Genomic DNA, 19190 nt, shown 5'->3' on the forward strand with positions numbered 1-19190 from the left:
TACAGTGTTTTGCTACTGGTGTTTCACGGTTGTTTCTTCACTAATAGTTATTAATGGCGTTTATTCCAGTCATGTATGTCCAAGAATGGGGTCAAAAGTGCAGGTTGTTTGCAAGAGCTTTGTTGGTAAGGAAAGATATGTCTAAGAAGAGTGTCCCAAAGTGATACAGAAGAACACCACATCTAGCTTTAAGTGGTCTTCAGAGCGCAAGTATTTTTTGCTTTTGAAAGTGCATCCCATGGCCCTGCATCTGCCAAGCACCTAGGCTCATTTCTTCGTTGTGTCCCAATAGGTTGCCTTTGTTACATGGAGCAAGGGCTGTATATTGAGTTGGCAAGAGATGTATATAGAGTTGGCAGCTGTTCATGGTTCGCTTTTCTAGGATTTTATTGAAGCCCTTTTATGAGATGGGGCACGTAAACAGACATCAAAATCTGTTCCCACAGAGTGCAGGGATTTAATCTGCCTGTATCGGAGCTTATTTTCTTAATAACCCACCGCAGTGAGTTTTTCAGAGGTAGGAGGTGATGCTCACAGTTCTGAATGTCAGGCATCTGGAAGCCAAGGAAGCCACCGAGAATGCTGTGTACTTCTGAGGGCTGAAAGAGCTGCTGCCAGCCCCCATGCAGCTCTCGGGGACAGGACACCATGAAACTACCAAGGCATTGTGCCTCTCGTGGAAATGCGGGAATGATCTTTGACCTGGCCTGTAGCATCAGTGTGGTGTTGTGAAACGACCAAAGGCACGTGCTTTTTTTTTTTTAAACTAGAATGTCTCAGTTGAAACTTTGGACTTCAGCATTGCTGAATTTTGTAAGAACTCATTTTGGGATTTATTTTGGGAGTTCGGGGGGGGGGGGGGGGATGTTCTGGGGGTTTTTTATCTCCTAGCATTGTGTGGTGACAATAATTTTTCATGTCCTCCATCTCTATTTTTGAGGTGCCAGTTTGCTCAGGGAGCAGGACAGGATTCTTGCTTGTGTATAAGCAGTTCAACAACTTGCAGAAATTACAGATGCTTTTAAGTTTTGAAAGGCTGAAGTAGCTAGTTTTGAGAGCTGTTTTTAGAAGCACATTGTTGTATTACTGCTATGTAATTTTGGAGTCCTTGGCCTTAGTAACAGGGTGAGAATTCACATAACTGGAAGATTTTAAAGTGTTTCTGATTATGTAATGAACATAATTTTACAGAAGAATGAACAGAAACAACTTTGAGCCAATGGAGAACCAAAGAGTTTTGGAAATTAGCACTTTCCCTGAATATCTTTCAAATTCTTTCCCTAGAAATTTTTATTGATTCTAAAAATTAGAAATAAACTTAGTTCATATATCCCAAGTGTGGGACTGGTGCTCTGTTGTTTTTTCTTTGTGGAGTCTCTCAGTATTTTTAAGAGATTGGGGATAGGACTGGGGGGGGGGGGGGGGGGGGGAACTAAAGAAAGAAGGGGAAAGGACTCCCCTTATATCCTTTACTCCAGATCTTCCTCTTACTTAGTGATCTAATCCATAGCTGTGTTACTGAGCTCTGGAGAGAGACTCTCCTCCTCCTCCTGCCCTCTGTCAGAGTTCAGCTATGGATGTGCAGAAGGAATTGCTGTACGGAAACCGGAAAAACCATAAAAGGATGGATGCGTGGCATTTCCCTGTCCAGCAGATACAGCCTGTAGTATAAAATCCTGGATTGCAAGGTTCCCTCTGAGTGTTTGCTTGTACCGAGTTGTGTTGGGGTGCTGAATAAGCCAGGCATAACCACATTTTTGTGGTGCTGTTTTTTTCTTTCTTTTTAGATGATACCTCAACCCAAGATCATGGATTTTTAATCCTGGTTGCTGCTCACCAGGACTGCTTTGGAATAACCAGCCGTGAGGTGAAAAGCCGTGCATCGTAGTATCATCTCTGGGGCCATGCAGATCCCTGCAGCTTCCTCTTCCTGCAAGACTGTCAGCTGAAGATTGGCAAATGCTATAGCGAATGTTCAAGATTCAGCAGAGGAAGCAAACAAAAAGGGGGGGATATAATCCCAGCAAGCTGTACTAGGGTGCTGGCTGCTGTGCTTCCGAGCCCTATCCTTCCCAAGTCCGGTATGAGCGAGGTCTCCTCAGTGTAGGGCACTACGATCTTTTCCAGTCTCCTGCAGTTTCCCTTCTAATCCATGGGGATGATTTCCTCCCTGAGGTCCTGCAAAGGGAATTGGATTATTTGGGGGGGGTGACTTTTTTTTTTCTTTCTTTGTTTTTCCCTGCTTCAGTGTCTTGTTAACCTCAGAGCCAGGTCAAAGAAGATATAGTTGGCAGGTTATTAAGCAACTGCTTTATTTTCCCCTCTAGCTCTTACCATGTGCTGTGTTTGAGTGAAGCTGACATCCCAGGAATTATGCCATAGTACCGTGGAGGTGGTGCGGTGTTGGGCAGTCAGTTGTTTTATCTTGCAGAATTTGCTTTCTCAAAGTTTTTTCCTTTGGAATATGGAAGCATCTAATTTTTATGAAGTCCATCCCTTTTGATAAGCTCTCTTCAGCTAAAGCACTTATCCCTGGGAAGGTAGAGTTTGAATGTTATGGCTATGAATTTTTTTTAATAAATGTATATAAATGCTTCAATTCAGATACTTCAACCGGTTTTCAGAAAGGCTGATAATTTAATTTGCTACGGCTACAGTGAGTTCGATTTTTTTATTGATTTTTTTTTTTTTAATGCGCACAGGTTTTAGTTCTGTTTAAGTTATTGCAACTGATGTTAAGGTTTTAGCCTCACTGATTATTTTTGAAGCTGGAGGGGGCAATTGCGTTAATACCAGTATCTTTAATGCCAATGTGTGATATATACAGCCACCTGTAGATGGTGATATGCTCCACTCCATGCCTTGGCGGTGCTGGATCCTGCTCCCCATCCACCTGAACGAGTGAATTGCCAGGCTGGATGAATTGCATTTAGTGTCCTTCTTATTTTTATTTTTCTGAGCACATGGGACAGCCTTGAAATTCTTTCTGTGTCCAAAGCATCTTGGCTTTGTCCCAGTTAGGATGAATTGTGGGTGGACTTGTTCTGATGCTCAGTAACTTGTAGAGGTGTTAGTCTCTTAGAGTAAGCCAGTAGTGGGTACAGCTTAAGGTAAAATGGAAGTTACGTGACCCTTACCCACTTTTCATCTCTCCCACACAGCTGAGTTTGTGTACTTAGCATGGCAGCACTTCCCAGTTGTGCTTTGGAGGGTTGAAGTGTACCTGTTTCCAAAATCAAAGCCAGGGGCCCCCTTTGCATGGGGTCCTAGAACCTCCTGCCAAAGTGTGGGCAGCCAGCCCTAACGACTGCTCACTGCTTCCCTGCACAGGAGGGGTTTTACAGCTTGTTGGAGAAAACTGGTTGGTGGTGGTGAGCCTAGCAGTGGTGGCAAGGAGTTGCACCTCAGTTCTCCTATGTGATTTCACGGCGGTTCTGTGCTGGTCTGGATGTTTTTTTTCCTGGCTGCTTGAGTGGAGCCCACCCTACCTGTGCTAATGGCATATGCAGATGCACTGATGTCAGAGTAAACAGCAACGCTTCTTGGGGTAGATGAGGAATGACACGCATCCGCTGTCACACAGCAAGCCCATCCCAGAGCCAGCAACAGAACCGTTTCTCCTAGAGCGTTGATCAGCGTAGCACGTAGAACTCGTAGCGCAGCAGGCAGCAAGTACAGCCCCGACAGCACCCTGCAGCTCCCTGTGCTGCCGGCCTGACCCATCCGCTGCCGCCTCCTCCCTTGCCTATACCCGCTATTTTTGTGTCCCCTTGGAAATGACCCCGATGAACAACAACTGCCAAAGCTTCTTGCATTTGTGGCAGCGAAACTTCAGCTGGGCCACTGGGCTACTTAAAAACCCGATTATTTGCCTTCCCCAGGCATTTGTTGCTGGTGCTGTGGCGTGGAGGCCAGAGGGAGGGCTGCGGCGGTGCCGTTCGCGGGGAGCAGGCTGGCGGCGGTGCCGTTCGCGGGGAGCAGGCTGGCGGCGGTGCCGCGGGCAGCTCCAGCCCGGCCGGAAGGGGAGCCGCTCGCCTTCCCTCCCAGCGAGGGCTGGCGGGACCTGGGGAGAGGACGGGGTGCAAGCTTCGTGCAGAGCAGAGCCCGGAGCGGTGCCCGGCGCCTCCTTTCGGGACCAGCGTTGGGTTTCGCGGCGCCGGCTGGAGCCGTGCCGGGGGTGTCTGTGCGCGGGGCAGCGGACGGGCGGGCAGAAGGCCGTGCCCTGCGTGGCGGTGACGCCACCCCACAGCCGTCTCCCAGCGACTCCAATTGCAGGCAGCCAGGAAGTGAGATCACGGCTTGGGCGCTTTAAGGGAGGCCGGGAGCCCGTGGACACCCGGCAGAGCCGGAGCAGGGTGCGATCCCCGACCCGCCGCCATGGGCCAGGGCAGGCTCCCGGCCCGCCTGGGGCTGGCCTGCTGCCTGCTGCTGCTGCTGCTGGGGGGCTCGGGGGGCCTGGGCAGCCGAGGGATGCCGCGGGGGCCCTGGGAAGAGGAGCAGGGTCCCGTGGCGGAGGGGGGACCGTGGGGCAGGGCGAGGTACGAAGCCGTGAAGAAGCACTTGCGAGCTGTGGGTGCTCTCTCCAAGCAGTACTGGCAGTACCTGGCGTGCAAGGTGTGGCAAGAGGGCTGCGAGGAGGAGGAGGAGGAGGAGGAGGAGAAAGAGTCCAGCCCCAGCCCGGGTAAGCGCCCTCCTCCTTTCTCTCCCGCTCCCACGCACCGGGAACAGCAGCGGGTCCAAACGCCCCACTTCCCCAGCCCAGGGGTCCGCGCCCGCAGCCCCTGTGGACGCTGTCCTTCCCTTCCCAAGGGTCGCTGCCCTGGGCACCTCCCTCCTCGCTCAGCGTGCCCCGGGTTGCCACCAACACGCGTGTCTCCGTGCCCGCCTGAGCCCGCTGCTGCCTCTTACGTGCTTACTCCCCCTCCCCACAGCCCAGGCTGCCTGGCGGGGCGGTGTCTGATGCCCTGTGCCTGGGAGGAGGGCTGCCATTAACCGGGCTCAGCTGCGTGTCCACGCAAAATGGAAAAAAAAGACATTTGCTGGCATGTCTCTGCTTAGACCGCTGGCTTTTCCAGGCTGGAGCTTGCCTCTGGTGGGCCAGGATTACTTGGAGATCCTCTCTGCCTGGTACTGCAGCTTCGGCAGGTGCTGCAAGACAGGGGACTGCAGGATAGTCAACAATATCACAGGTAGGGGCTGCGCTGTACCTGGGAGACCCCAAGCAGTGCTTGTCTCTGCCGCCTCTCCCTATTGTCTCTTTTGCTGTCTGTTTGTGGGATTTTTTTCTTTTTTAAAAAGTGTATTTTAGCAAGTGATGTAAGTAAAGGGCATTTCTGAGCATGGTGCTGGGCTGGTGGGAGGGCGAGGTGCTGAGCTAAGTCCTGTTTCCCCTTATTCATTTGTAGCTCTGAGACCACAAAAGAGTTTGTTCCTTACTGTACAGCATGTCTGCTCCAGTTTGCCAGAAGCCCTGCCTTCATCTGGTAGCTCCCAGGCATATGCAGTGGGATCCAAACTGGCCCAGTATCCAGCCCCAGGTCGGGATGGTACACTGGGAGCTGCCTGTAAGCCCTGTGCAGGTGTCATTATGCTTTGCTGGCCTTGAGACTTCTGGTATCCATACCCTCTGCTAGGAGCTCATGAGGGCCTCTGGGCTTCAGTGCTCTCCAGAGTCATCAAATACGTCCTTCGCTTCCCAAAGGGAAAAAGGAGTCAGCAGAAGATTTGTGTCTTTTTGTGGTCAGTGGCTGATGCAGGCAGGGTACAGGCAGCCTGCCTCATTAACCCCGTGGCTTTAATGCCACTTCAGACTCCTCTCGGACAGGCAGCCCCACCAGCAGGGCTGTGCAAGCTTAGTGCCCTGCCAGGTTATCTCCTTTTATTCCCACCTGCAGCAGTAGCAGCAGCTGAGCTTGCAAGTTAAAGCTGAGCTCTTGCTCTCTCTTTCCTGCAGGGCTAGAAGCAGACCTCAATGAGCAGCTCCACGGGCAGCACTTGGCCAAAGAAGTTGTTGTCCGGGCGGTGCAAGGGTTTCTGCAGAGCCCGCAGCCGCAGAAGGCTCTGGTCCTCTCCTTCCATGGCTGGTCCGGCACAGGCAAGAACTTTGTGGCCCGGATGCTGGCCAGTCACCTGTACCGGCATGGGCTGAAGAGCAAGTGTGTCAGGGTGTTCATCTCGCTCTTCCACTTCCCCTATCACAAGTACGTGGACTCGTACAAGGTGAGAGCCAAGAACACGGTGTTGCTGTGGGGATGGTCCGGTGTACTGGGTCTGGCTGGGATGGAGTTCATTTTCTTCACAGCAGCCTGTAGGGTACTGTGTTTTGGATTTGTGAGTAGAACAGTGTTGATAACACACCAGCGTTCTGGCTACTGCTGAGCAGTGCTTGCACAGCCTCAAGGCTTTCTCTTTCTCCCACTCTGCCCCCACAATCAGTAGGTTGGGGGTGTGCAAGAAGCTGGGGGGGACATATACCAGACAGCTGACCCCGACTGACCAAAGGGATATTCCATGCCATTTAATGTCGTGCTCAGCAATAAAAACTGAGGGGAGAGGGTTTGGGGGTAGGAAGCCATTGCTCAGAGACCGGCTGGGCATCAGTGGTAGGTGCTAGTGATTGCCTTTGCATCACTTGCTTTGATTTCTTTCTTTCTTCCTCTTTTCTGTGCTTATTAAACTAGCTTTATCTCAACCCACACGTCTACTTTTAGCTGCCAGCCAGGGTTAACCCACCGCATCCAGGTGCACCCCCTGCACGGTCTCCTGGTGGTGGTGACTGCTGCTGGGCTTCTCACACTCCTCCCTGCTGCTCTGCAGGCTCAGCTGAAGAAGCAGATAAGCGAGACTGTGCAGCTCTGCAAGCAGTCCCTGTTCATCTTCGATGAGGCAGAGAAACTTCATTTCAGCCTCCTGGATGCCATCAAGCCTTTCATGGGTCGCTATGACAACAAGGGCCAGGTGGATTACCGGAGATCCATCTTCCTCTTCCTCAGGTGATTTCTGGGCCCCCAAAGGGATGGGGAGGAACAAAGTGATGGAATTTATCCCCTGAGGTGTGCGATATGAGGGGCTCAGGCTGCAGAGGAGGGGAAAGATGTCTAGCTCCTCCAAGAGGCAGTTGCCTCCGTGGTCAGTTTTGCTTATTGTTGCTGGGCGTCCTCCCTGGGTACGGGGCATTTGCAGGAGGAGCTGAGGTCCAGCTTAGCTGGGACACCTGAGCCAGTGTCTAGGCTTTGAGACAAGGAACCAGGGAGAGTCAGAGCTAGCGTATTGTCACCTTGGACAGCTGAGCAGGGAGATCCCGTAGTCCAGGGAGCAAAGCTGGGGCTGCAGGTCTTGGTGGGAAGTCCTTGTACAATGTGGCGCTGTTAGCTGGGAGTGGGAGGTGGGGAGTTCCCGCTGCCTGGCCGTGGCTGCAGGCTGAGGTGCCATCCGTCTGCTGTGCTGTGAGGGCTGGTCCTGGCATCGCCTCACCCTGTGGTTTAGTGATCGGAGGTTAGTTCCTTTCCCAGCCAGAGGGAGAAAGGTTTTTGGCATGTGCACACCCCAGTGCCGTCCCTGACCCAGGCCTAGGTGGGACACATCTGAGGGGAGAAGCGGGACGTCTCAAAACTGAGATGCAAGGTAAGCAGAGGCCTGAAGTAGCCAGTGAGAAATGCCAAGGAGAGACAAACATCTTGGGCCCTCTTCAATTTAGGATTTACAGCCTTCAGCTTGGCTCTGGCAAGAGGTGTTCCCACAGGCTGGAGGTGGGCAGAGCATTTGTTCTCCATCTTCCACCATCCAGGCGAGTGTTTTAACCTCCAAGCTTGGTGGTTCACCAGGGAAGTTTCTTCTGCCCATGGAAGACCTGCATCTGTGCCGGGTGCTTGTGGAGCTGACCACGTTTCAGTCCTCCCTGCCTGGGCCTCCGGCAGGAGCCATGGTGGAGAGGGCAGGTTCTCCCTTGTTGCTTGGGGCAGGGTGGATGTGCTGCTGGCTGCACTGCGCTGACCTTGTGTCCTACCTGGCAAGCCGTGCAGGTGCGGGGGGGACACGTCAGCAACTTCGTGCCACCAAGCAGAGGGGAGCAGGGTGCCTTGAACTGCAGCAGCGTGTAATCCTGGCAGGGTTTCATCATACCCGGTGGCAGTGTGACACAGACCTGTTGTAGAAGGGCAGGCTCTGCCCCAGGGCTCTTTTGGACACCGGCCTGGTCCTGCAGCTTTGGCCAGGTTTGGGGGATGGGGATGGGGTGGGACTGGCTGGCTGTCCTCAGTCAAAAGGGGCTGTTTCTCCCACGGTCTGGGTGGGAGCAGGATCAGTACAAGCTGTTTCCCCCCCGCCCAAGGCAGTGGGGGCTTTTTAATTTTGCCTCCCCTCCATTTGGGGAATGGGTCCAGAGCCTCTGACACAAGAGGAAGGACGGGTACAAGATCTGTGTCTCCCAGTGCCTCTCTGCCTCCCGCCTACACAAGCCCTGCAGCCAGCTGGTTCCCAGTATCGCCAGCTCACTGGTGGCAGGGCGCTCGGGGCTGGGGACTGTTGTCTGAGGCTGTTGCAAACTCCTCACCAGCACGCAGGGGCTGCCTGGCCTTGAACTGCTTTCCAAGCTGAGGGGCTGCCCTGGGAGCCTCAATGACTGTCAGGACCTCGCGTCCCCCACCATGGGTGTCCAGAGGAGTCCTCACATGGGAACTGTGCTGCTTTGTCCCTCGGGCACGGGATGCTTTGCCAAGTCCTAGGCAGCCACTTGAATCCCTGCCCTCGACCTTTACATCTAGTGGGACTCCTGCCACGTGCTCTGCCCTCCAACTTGGACTTTCAGGGGTGGCTTGTTAAGAGTCTGGTGTGGGGCCAAGTGTCACCTGCGAGGTCGGTGGCATCCAAGCCAGGACAGGGGACTGACAGAGACAGAGGATTCTGCTGGCTCCTGGTCCTGCCCTGGGAGAGCAAGCAGCTGCCCCAGGGTCTGGGCTGGCAAGATAGAAGGTAGCTGTATAGATCCCTATAGAAAGGGGCTCTTTGGGAAGAAAGCCGGTTCCTTTGCAAATGTTTCAGGTGCTGATCCTACAGGCTAAACCCTTCGTTGCTAACAATTCCTGAGGCCTGTCTGTAGGGGAGGCTGCTGGCAGCTCTCTGCAGTTCATCTCTGAGGGCATGGCTGAGTGACTTCCCTTCTGTCTGCAGCAATCTCGGCGGCAACACCATCAATGAGGTAGCCCTGGACTTCTGGCGAGCTGGCCGGGCACGGGAGGAGATATCCATGGAGTTCCTGGAGCAGCGGCTGCGGCTGGAGCTGCTGGAGCCTGCAGGTAAGAGCTGGGCTTGCTTGTGGGATGCTGTGGGCAGGCTGCCCGCAAACCTGCCCCTCCACACCAGCTCGGGGCCTTGCTTATGCAGTACCATGCACTTGTGCTGTACAAGTGTGTGTGCTGTGGAACAAGCCTTTATTTCAACACCCACCCCAGGGTTATTTGCAACGTGAGCCCCCTTCCTTCGTCCACGTAAGCACAGCCCCGCAAGCACGGCACCTCCGCGGCAGCAAGGCACACAAGGAGGGAGCTGAGACTCCTCCTTGCCCCTTCAGCCATGAAAATGGCCAGGTTACGAGAGGCAGCCGAACACCGTAGGGAAGTACCGAGGCTCCTCTTGGCCTGCGGTGGGCAAGCCATGATGACGTTCTGTGCTCAGACGAAGTGCCGGCCAGCTCTTTACAAGTGGAAGGGTGCCTCTCCCACCACGTCCGGCTGCATGAGCCAAGATGGCCCCCTCAGATAGACAAGCCTTGCCTCGCAGAGGGATGCCAGCTCTCAGATGAAGCTTCTGAATTTTGTTTTGTCTTGCTTTTTGCTACAGAGAACAGTTATGCCCACAGCCACCTCCTCGAAGAGAACCTCATTGATTTCTTCGTGCCATTCCTGCCCCTGGAGTACCACCACGTGAAGCTCTGCGCGCGGGATGCTTTCCTGGCCCGTGGACTTCCGTACACCGAGGCAGCCCTCGATGAGGTGGCCAGGATGATGGTGTTTGTTCCCAAAGAGGAGAAGCTTTTCTCTGCACAGGGCTGTAAATCTGTATCCCAGCGCATCAATTACTTCCTTCCTTGAACACCAGCTGGGACTACACCAGTGGTGAAGGTGGTCCTGCACACTAGGAGCTGCTCTTCTTGCCCAAGGTCAGGCAAGCAAGTTACCCGGCCACACACCGCACAGGGACAGAGACTTAACCCCTTGTTACTCCGAGGGCTGTTTGCAGGGAAGGAGGTGCACCCTGCCCAGTCTTACTCCTGGGACATGGGGACAGCCTGTGCTTGGCTGCATTTTGAAGTCTGTCTGGTGTTTTTTAAGTCCCTTCTTTTAGCAGGTAGTAGCCTGAAGTAGTGATTTGGTTGTGCTGACAGGTGCTTTGTTTGACGTGAGCGGGGATGTCCAAGTCCTTGGTTTGTAGCATGTAATGAAGGCCTTGGACAGTCTGGTCCGGTCAAGACTGGACAGCCACGTCCTCATGCCTGTCCCCAGTTTTCTCAGTCACTTTACAAGCTCTCAAATTGCACAGAACTGTTTAGCTGGAGTTGGTTTTGTTTTTTTTCTCTGTTGCTCTCCTGCACTCACAAGGCATCTGCTGTGCAGGGACGCGTGTGCCAGGATCACGGTTTGGGCAGGGAGGCCCTTGCATAGAGAAAATGACTGAATAATCTCCTCTGGAGATGTCAAATCCATAGCCTCTTGCTTTGGAGTGCCCCTCTCCCGTTTGAGTCTTTCGTTGTATGGAAGCAGCTGCGGGGAAAAGATGAACTTCTGCCGAAATTCTTTTTCTAAGCAGTTTGGTGAAGAGCCTGTTTGCTTCACTGCAAAATGAAAAAAAAAAAGGGAAGACTAATTCCCCTTTCAAGGGCAAAGGGCAGTTGAGGAGGATGGTGGCTGAAGGAACAGGCTGCAGTTGAATTTGAGTTTTCAGGGATGCAGTAAGCTTGGGGCAGAAAGTAAGCTTTCTTTTTTTCAGTACGTTGCATTCTGTGTTTTTTTGGCTGGTATCAGCATTACTACACTAAGGGGCTGTTTGCTGTCTGGGTACTTGCCAGGTGATAAGTATGTTACAGCAGGACCAAAAAGTTTCAACAGTGTTACGGGAATCACTTTGTGACCTCTAGGTCAAAACTCCCTTCCAACACCACTGGGCTGGGGCAATGAGGTGAACCAGCACATGCCAAGGACAGGGCTTAGCTCCCTGGACACCCCATGTGCGGACCTTTGATCTATTTTAAGCTTTGAACCTCTCTGCAGTGCCAGTGATGAGCAGCACGACCTCTGGGAAAAGATTGACCAGACACACTTACTGCTCCTGCAGACTTTGAATGCGCATTTCCCTCCGGGCACGCTGGCTCTGTTATCTAACGAGGCTTCATAGTCCAAGGCAGGAAGATGAGCCAGCTGCTTTCTTACTGCTCAATTGATGCAAAGTTAGTTTAAACTTACCTCTTGGCTCTAGATTGGACCTTAAGGCCTGGGCCAGCGTGCACTGTTATCAGGCATTTCTGAGACTTGGTTTGTGGATAATCTCTTAATCACAAGTGTCAAGCCTAAAGCTTCAGCCTGGGAAAGAGCAGAGGGAGATGTTCTCCAGGGAAGTCAGGATGCAGCCCCACAGAAGGACACAACTCGGGTTGTGTTTTATAATCTGGGCAGAAAGTTCAGAAAGGTGTTAGTTAGTTAGTTGAAGGTTAGTTGCTTAGATGGTTGGATAAGACAGGATAACCTGTGATTATTTTTTTCTTTAAATACAAAAGAATCTTCAGCTATCCAGGTTAAACTGATGCTGCTTGGAGTGGAAGGGAGTCACTTTGTCAGCCATTTGACCAGTGCGGGGCTGGTATGAAGTTGGCATGTTAAGCAGTTCTTACCGTTAGTGATTAAGGAGGTGGTGGTGTAACTAATGAGGGCAACTGTCGTCAAGCTGATGATGGAAGACCTGCACTCTGCCAGGTCACACTCGTGTATGTTTGAGAATTAAGTGAGCATTTGCTTATGCAACCCCAACAGCAAGAACTGCTTTCCTCTGAGCACTCCACAGCAACATTAAGTTTGATTTTTTAAAGGCATAAATAAAGATACTGCTTTTCTTTGCAATCTGGCAGAATTAAATTATTTCTCTTTTTAACAGGTTTATAATCATCTTGTCTTTTCTACCCAAAATAACAAACTTCAGGTTAGTACTGAGCAGCTTCAAATATTCCTTAAGAAAACACTGCAGCATACACTCAAGTGTTTTTTGCCAATAAAATATTGCAACCTTTATTTAAAACAAAATGCAAATTGGCAAAACTTTGTGGAACGACAGGCAAAGAGGCCCTTCAAAGGGCCTTATTTACATCAAGTTTAACACTGTTCGCAGTTCACAGTCAGACGATAGTGAGAGAATTAAATTAGAAAAACAACCAAAATATATTACAATAACAATTAAAAACAAAAACAGTTGACAACACTGGTAGAGTGATTGGTGATTAACGTGTTTCATTTTAATCCATTCCTGCCCTCAATGAGTTCACTACTGCTACAAGCAGCGTGCCGAGCCGATCAGGCTTTACCTCCTGTGCACAACAGACACATTTGGAAGAATGACCTCCTTTGGTACAGACGTTTCTTGTCGTGTAGATACTATAAATAAGTCAGGTGTCCCATAACCTCTTATTTCCTACCACCAGGGACTAGGCTGAAGGTTTTGTTCTACACTACAGGCAACTGGAGTGCAACCCCAGTGCCCATCTGTGCTAGATGGTGCCACTCACACTGAAGTGGGAGGCTTCCGAGCGTGCTGTAGTCGTTACCCTTTGGTTTTCCTGCCAGCTACTGATTAGCAGCAGGGCAGGGCTGAGTGTTTTAGAAGAGAAGACAGCAGCCTGTTACACTTGCAAAAAAGATCTTCTGGATTCATTGGTGCTCGTCACAGCTGCTGCCGCCAAAGAGCACCGACAAGCAAAATGCGGAGCACCTCAGCTGCTGGGGAAGCCTGCCTTAGGTAAGCAGTACAGACACTGGGGTCTGCATTTCTTTGCTCTGTGACTCCACAGTGTAACCCATCCTACCTGCTCACACACCTGCTGCCTTTAAGGGGGGCTGCTCTGTTAACACAGCAGTTTTGGTGCAGCTATTGCCCTACGCTGTGAGTTTTAGTTCCTGCTGCCCACAGAGAGCAGTGTGCCATAAAACTCTCGCATAAGCACACCTGACGGGATGTCAACACACGTGTGTTTGACTGTGTCTCACTGACACAAGGCCAGTGGTGTTCAGGAGAAATGTCCTGTGTGAGGAGGATGGGAACAGAGAGATCCCCCTTCCCGTGTTCTCTGCATCAGCAACACCGCTCCATTCAAGTCTGCTTTCCCAGCGGCTAAATTTGATGCAGTCCCAAGACCCAGACTCTTAATTCAGTTTCACCCCTGTCCACACTAACAAAAAACATGATTAAATCGCAGTGTTGCCAGTCAGACAGCCATGTGCACTGCTTCTGGGGTTAAAAAGGGTGTACAGTGCAGGAAGAAAAGAGAACTGCACCTGTGAGTCAGCTAATTCCCCACAGTAGCTAGGAAAAGAAAGTGCCCCACGTCAGCTCACTCATGTGAGCGCATGCTTTGTGCTTGGCATTACCAGGCCCTATGTGATGCCATCCCCTGTTGCAAAGACGACTGTTTCAACTTCTAGCCCATACTAGTGCAAGTGAGAGAGCCTGGCTGCAATTGCATCCTTACCACACAAGGCCTTCTGACAGTGGTGAGGAAAGGAAACACAACAGGAGTTTATGCCTTGTCCCTACCCTAAACAGTGGAGCAAGAGGGTGCTCTTCATTGGGACAAATAACGGGGCTTCACCATCCCTATGTTACTTTGAACATACTGTGCAAGGCTGAAAGCAGAGAAGCTGCTACAGTAGAGACCTTTAAGGTTGAACAGAAAGTCAAACCTAGCAAAAGAGAGAAGGAACGGTAACAATTTTAGGAGCATGACTGTGGAAGGAAGAACAACTGAATGGTGATTTACAGCAGAACCAGCTTTCCCAGATACCATCCTTTTGCTATCCTGCCAGAGGGCAGGGGAGAATTCCAGTTTGGGAATAAAACACTGCTGGGCAGCAGAAGCAGCAGCAATTCTGCAGCCTCCTATTTAGGGAAAAAACCTTGTGTCAAGTCAGCACTACCTCTGCCACCATCTACCTACCTGATGCAAGACAATAGGCAAGAGCAGAGAAAACACTCTCCATAGGAGTGATGACAGCAAATCCCCAAATTCCACTGTTCTGTGTTTTCCCTCCACTGGAAGGATCAGAAGTGAATGGGCTTCTGTGTTGCCCACAGAGGTTGTCGAGTTGCCATCCTTGGAGATATTCAAAAGCTGTCTGGACATGATCCTGGGCGGCAGCTGTAGGTGTCCCTGCTTGAGCAGGAGGGTTGGACCAGATGACCTCCAGAGGTGCCTTCCAACCTCAGCCCTTCTGTGACTCTGTAAAAGCAGATGGCTGCTTCAGCTGTGTCACTACCCACTGCCCTGTCCCACTGCCTATCACCTCTGCTGGGAGGGAGGAGAAACCAGGTGGCATCTGAAAGGAAGTGGGGATGACAAGTGGAGGAGAACCAGTCCTTCGTTGGGACACAGTTAGTTTCTTCAGAAAGGGCTGAAAGAGGGGAGTTTGAGTAGTTAGAAATCCTGGGAATTGTTTGCTATTCTATTGCTTTTGCTGGAGCTTTTCTGGAAGACTGCCATTCAGGAAAAGAAAAATGCTTTTTTCAAAATACTCATCAGAACTGGACTAAGAGCCTTAAAATTTTCTGGTTAAAATACCTGTCCCCTGAGAATCACTTCAGTTTCAGTCCGTTTGTCCTAGGCTGAGTAGTAGTACAATGATGAAACCATGCGATTTTCTGCCAGGGCAAACAAGACCTGCCTTTCTGCCCCAAAGAAAGCTCCTGTACCTTTTCAACCCTTTTGATTGTTTAAAAGGCTGTGTGAAGCAACACCACAAGCCTTCTTCCCTTTGCAGGTCACCTTTCCAAAGACAGTTTGGTGTGCAGCGATACACACCTTCAATAAAGATGACTGAAAGAGATAAGGTAAACCACAAAAGCCCTCAGTAAAGTCTACAAGATAACGGTTTGGTACTCTGCCTTACAGCTGAGTGTTGCTGTGAAAGAGCCCTGGCACAGCCTCCCCTGCCCTGCTGACCTGAGGGCTGCAGGAGAGCCTAGACAAGCTGAAAATCCTATTGCAGAACTGGACAGCAGGCTTTGTTGGGCAGGCTTGGTACTGCTAAGTCAGGATGAGTAACCCACGCTGTACTTTCATTTGTCTCCACTTAGGTACTAGCTCACTGTTCCACTGGTGCGTATTCATGCATTGTGACACAACTTTGTTTGTTTACCACAGACCAGTAATAAAATGAGGATTCTCAGACACCAGCCCCTTTCTAAAGATTCTTCGGGCCACTGTCCACTATGCTCCATGGAAAAAACAGGGACACTCACTGAGACAGCCTACTTCCCAGCACCAACAGGGCAATGCTTCTAGACAGAAATAGAAGTGCCCATTTTCTGAAGTCACACCTGTGCCCCAGCTCAACTCTAAATGCTCAAACTAAAAGCAGCACCATCCCACTTTAAAAACAAGTTAAAAAAGCATTTTAGCCAAAAATAAAAGACTTAAGGTGCAAAGCAAGCCCGATCCTCCATCATCACAAATAGTGTGAAGTGAGCAGCAGCATGCAAGGTAACATATATTTGGAGCCAGGTATCAGGCCTGTTTTCTTCTTCTCTCAAACCAACAGTTAGTTGAGGTCTTCCTACTTGCCAGTATATTTACATCTCAGGGAGTTGTGCATATACACAGAAGATGGGCTTTTTGAGGCCACAACAGTCTACAAACAGCACTAGGACCAAGGAAGACAACTTCAACCACACAACTGCTTTCATTCTGGGATTGTCAGAAGGCATCAGACATCAGAGACCATAACCCAGCAGGAGCTCTCCGAGGCAGAGCCGTAGCACTTGTCACGTCTTAGGCACTCCTCTTAGGCAGAGGTGTGCACAGTATATGTGCATGTTCCCTATGCCACAGCATGAGATTCTGGTCTAGCTTTTAAAATACAGGAATAAATAAAGAAAAGATGGCTGTGATTCCCCTGTGTGCTGACATACTTAGTCACCTTCATATGCAGGGAAGCTGAAAGCCTGCGAGACCAGTAAGCACTAGAACAAATCCCAGGAAGCCATCAGTGTGAAGTGTTAAGTGTTATGCCAAGAGTAGGGACTGGTCCAGGGAATCCTGCAGCAGCGAGGGCACGTGGCGGGCAGGCAAGGCTGTACTTTCTGGCTCTCCAGCTGGCCCTGCAGCACTGTGACTGCTAAAGGAATGTGGAGAACAGCCAGGGGTGGCAGAGGCTCTGCCTTACCTACCAGGGGTCCTCAAGGTGATGAAACTGAACTGGGGAGTCAACCTGGTAACAAGTTAAAAACAATCTAGAGCTTAAAAAAAAGAAAAACAAACAAACAAACAAAAAAACCCACAAACCACCCACCCCAATAACAACACTGGCAAGTTGTGCAAGAGCCCCAAACTACTCACAAAAGACCATCAAGCAGCACCCGTGCTAGACCACTAGAAATAGGTATCAACTGAGTGAAGGCTGTGTGGTAGGGAAGGGGGGATTCCAGTGGTAAGTCTGCCCAGCATCCCTGACGCTTCCAATACAGCAAAGATAAGAACATGTGGTGGATGAGGTGGACAGGAGGGAAAAGGGATAGTTTCATATATTAACTAATTTTGCAGTTCTCATTACAGCAGCAACAGCGCTGTGGAAGTAAGCCATCTGGGCTAGTGCATCCACCTCCAGCAGCTCTGAATACTGTCAGTGCATTAGACCTTTCCCCCAACCGCACGCGACCTCCCCCTTAAGAGCTACTCCAGCTCAGACCTGCTCGGTAGTTGGTACCAACGAAGCCCCAGTGCCTTTCCTGTCCCTTGTCAGGAGGCCAAAGCATGTGTTAGTGCAGACAGGGGAGGATCTGTACAGCCGAGTGGCCTGCAGCCACTCCAGTACTCCAGCTATCACACATCAAACCATCCTTCCTAGAGAGAGAACCTGCTATTGATTCTCCTGCCTCTCCAAGGGAGGAGGCAAGGAACTTCCTTCCCTTGCCATACCAAGCAGATCAGACTGACTAGGTAGGGACAAATCCTCGATGTTCTGCCCCTTACAGCTTTAATCTACCCTCTCCATCCCCATTTTTTGAGATGAACCTGTAAACGTGAGGAGAACTCAGTGATCTGAGGTACTTCACATACTCAAGTATCAGTCTTTCCTTTTGAAAGCATCAGTACAGAAAAAAAGTCCCCCCCCTCCCCGTGTGGATTTCTCTTACCCAGATTGACAGTAGCTACCTTTGCACCACATCGCTGATTTCTTGGACACATGACAATAAGTTATTAAGGACGGGGTTTGCCCCAGGGACGCTAGCAGCTGTTGAGGACACCTGCAGTTCCTGCAGGCTAAGTTCCAGTTTGCTCACGGCCTCCCGGAAGGCAAATTTGTTGCGTGTATGCGGGATGCAGTCCACATAGCCTGAGCAGTAATCCAACAGCTGGTGCCCTGTGTCCACCAGCTGGCTGTTTGGTGTCGGCTCGGCGATGGCACTCGAGAGAAGATCTGCGCACTCCAGCAGTGCTTCCTTGCTGATTTTGTCTGCAGAGATTTTCTCAGCTGCCTGTTTGGTCTTTCTTAGCGCTACTTTTGCACCAGCCGTGCCATTGGCCATTTTCACTGGGGAGGTGGAAGACGATGACAGAGGCACTTGAGGTGGAGGCATCACGGGCCTCCCAGATTTTCCACCAACAGGTGCTGCTGCTGCTGCCTTCTTACTCCCTTCGCTTGATTCCTGTCCATGCTGCGCTCCTGCCACGTTGCTCAACTCTTCTGCTGCATCTGAGCAGGCAGCTGGCTGTTGTAGGAGCCTCATCACTGGTGGTGGAGGTGGAGCACACTTTGGTTTTACCCGTCTGGGCCGGTCCCTGTCGCCGGAAGAAGTGACCTGATGCTCAGATAAGAGCTTAAATTTATTACCCTGAGAGTCTGTGCCAATGAGCTGCACGTCTGCTGGAGTGTGTTTTAGAGTGGGTGAGATTAGGACTGGCACTTTGTGGTTATGAGTGGTTGGAAGTATTGCTGCAGCCTTTACTGGAGATGACCACCCTGGTCTCTCGCCATCCTCAAGGGCCCCTTGCCGTGGGCCACTGTTTTTTTCTTTGCCCTTAGGAGCTGCTGCTAGCCCTGGACCCTCCTTTTCTTCTGATGCGGAGGGGGTTCGGAAAGGGAGTGCTGTGGCACCCCTCGGCAAGAGTTTTGCTTTTGGTCTCTCTCTGGTCAAACCAGGGCCTTCTTCAAACCTTTTGGGAAGCAGGTCATTGGCCCTCCCCGTGCTCTCATCGGGCTGAGAGGAGGTGGACACTGTCCGTTCCAGCTGGATTTTTGACCTCTGGGAATTTCTGGGAAGGGTCATTGCCATCCTATCCTGCTCTGGAAGCCCTGAGGACATGGAAGATGTAGAGTTTGACCTTGGAAAAGGCTTTGAAGCTTCTTCATTGCCAGTGGGTTTTCCTGCTCGTAAACCCAGTGTCTTTTTAATCAAGCGTGGTGTAAAGAAACCAGTGATGCCCGACCACCCGCCACCAGTGCTTATGCCCCCACCACTAGTGGTACCAGTGCCATCGTCGTTGTAGAAGGTCCTCTGCACAAAGCCCCCGCCATAGCACTTGGGTGGCGCCAGGCTTGCGTCCTGCTGCGTGGGAGCAAAAGAGAACCCATCCACAGGCTGCAAGGAAGCAACAGATGAAAAGTTACCCGTCAGCTCATATTTCTTGTGGGGCTGATTCTCCATCTCCCGGAAGGAACTGCTGCGCTTGGGAGGTGTGGGAGCATTCCTCTTCTTCATAAAGGAGCTGAAGAAGCCACCTTTTCTGTCCCTGGTGAAAGTGGTCTCTTTGGCATCCTCCAACAGGCTGCTGGGTGACTTGTCCCTCTGCTTGCGAGGCAGTGCAGGAGACCCACTTGCTGGCTGTGTGCTTCTGATAAAACCTAGACAGAAGAAACAAGTGTGAATCTGCAAAATCCATTTCGATATCCACCTCCCTATCCTGCAGCGGGCTTTATGGGCCTGGCATATTTGGCTGC

At 51.2% G+C, this 19190-nt stretch overlaps 2 protein-coding genes across 4 annotated transcripts in view; one reads left to right on the top strand and one right to left on the bottom strand.

Annotated features, from left to right (window-relative positions):
* Window positions 1-4284: 4284 nt before the first annotated feature.
* Window positions 4285-11752, top strand: TOR3A (torsin family 3 member A). Of its 2 annotated transcripts, XM_075507924.1 has the most exons (6): window positions 4285-4681; window positions 5076-5189; window positions 5954-6219; window positions 6817-6992; window positions 9169-9293; window positions 9838-11752. In XM_075507924.1, exons 1-6 carry the CDS (start codon window positions 4378-4380, stop codon window positions 10086-10088), a joined length of 1236 nt encoding a protein of 411 aa, XP_075364039.1. In that variant the 5' UTR covers window positions 4285-4377; the 3' UTR covers window positions 10089-11752. The 2 variants fall into 2 exon arrangements, with proteins under 2 accessions (XP_075364039.1, XP_075364040.1); XM_075507925.1 differs by lacking the exon at window positions 5076-5189.
* A 497-nt stretch (window positions 11753-12249) lies between these two features.
* ABL2 (ABL proto-oncogene 2, non-receptor tyrosine kinase) overlaps window positions 12250-19190 on the bottom strand; it is a 51297-nt gene continuing 44356 nt past the window's right edge. Inside the window, exons 11-12 of one of the 2 annotated variants that reach the window (XM_075507923.1) lie at window positions 18861-19094; window positions 12250-18545 (exon numbers count right to left, since the gene is read on the bottom strand). In XM_075507923.1, the coding sequence (XP_075364038.1) occupies window positions 17401-18545; window positions 18861-19094 (1379 nt within the window). In that variant the 3' untranslated portion in view covers window positions 12250-17400. Of the gene's footprint in view, window positions 19095-19190 lie in introns of both variants that reach the window. The other variant, XM_075507922.1, reaches the window with a different exon arrangement.

This window comes from Mycteria americana, chromosome 7 (genome assembly GCF_035582795.1).
Source record: "Mycteria americana isolate JAX WOST 10 ecotype Jacksonville Zoo and Gardens chromosome 7, USCA_MyAme_1.0, whole genome shotgun sequence".
NCBI lineage: Eukaryota > Metazoa > Chordata > Aves > Ciconiiformes > Ciconiidae > Mycteria > Mycteria americana.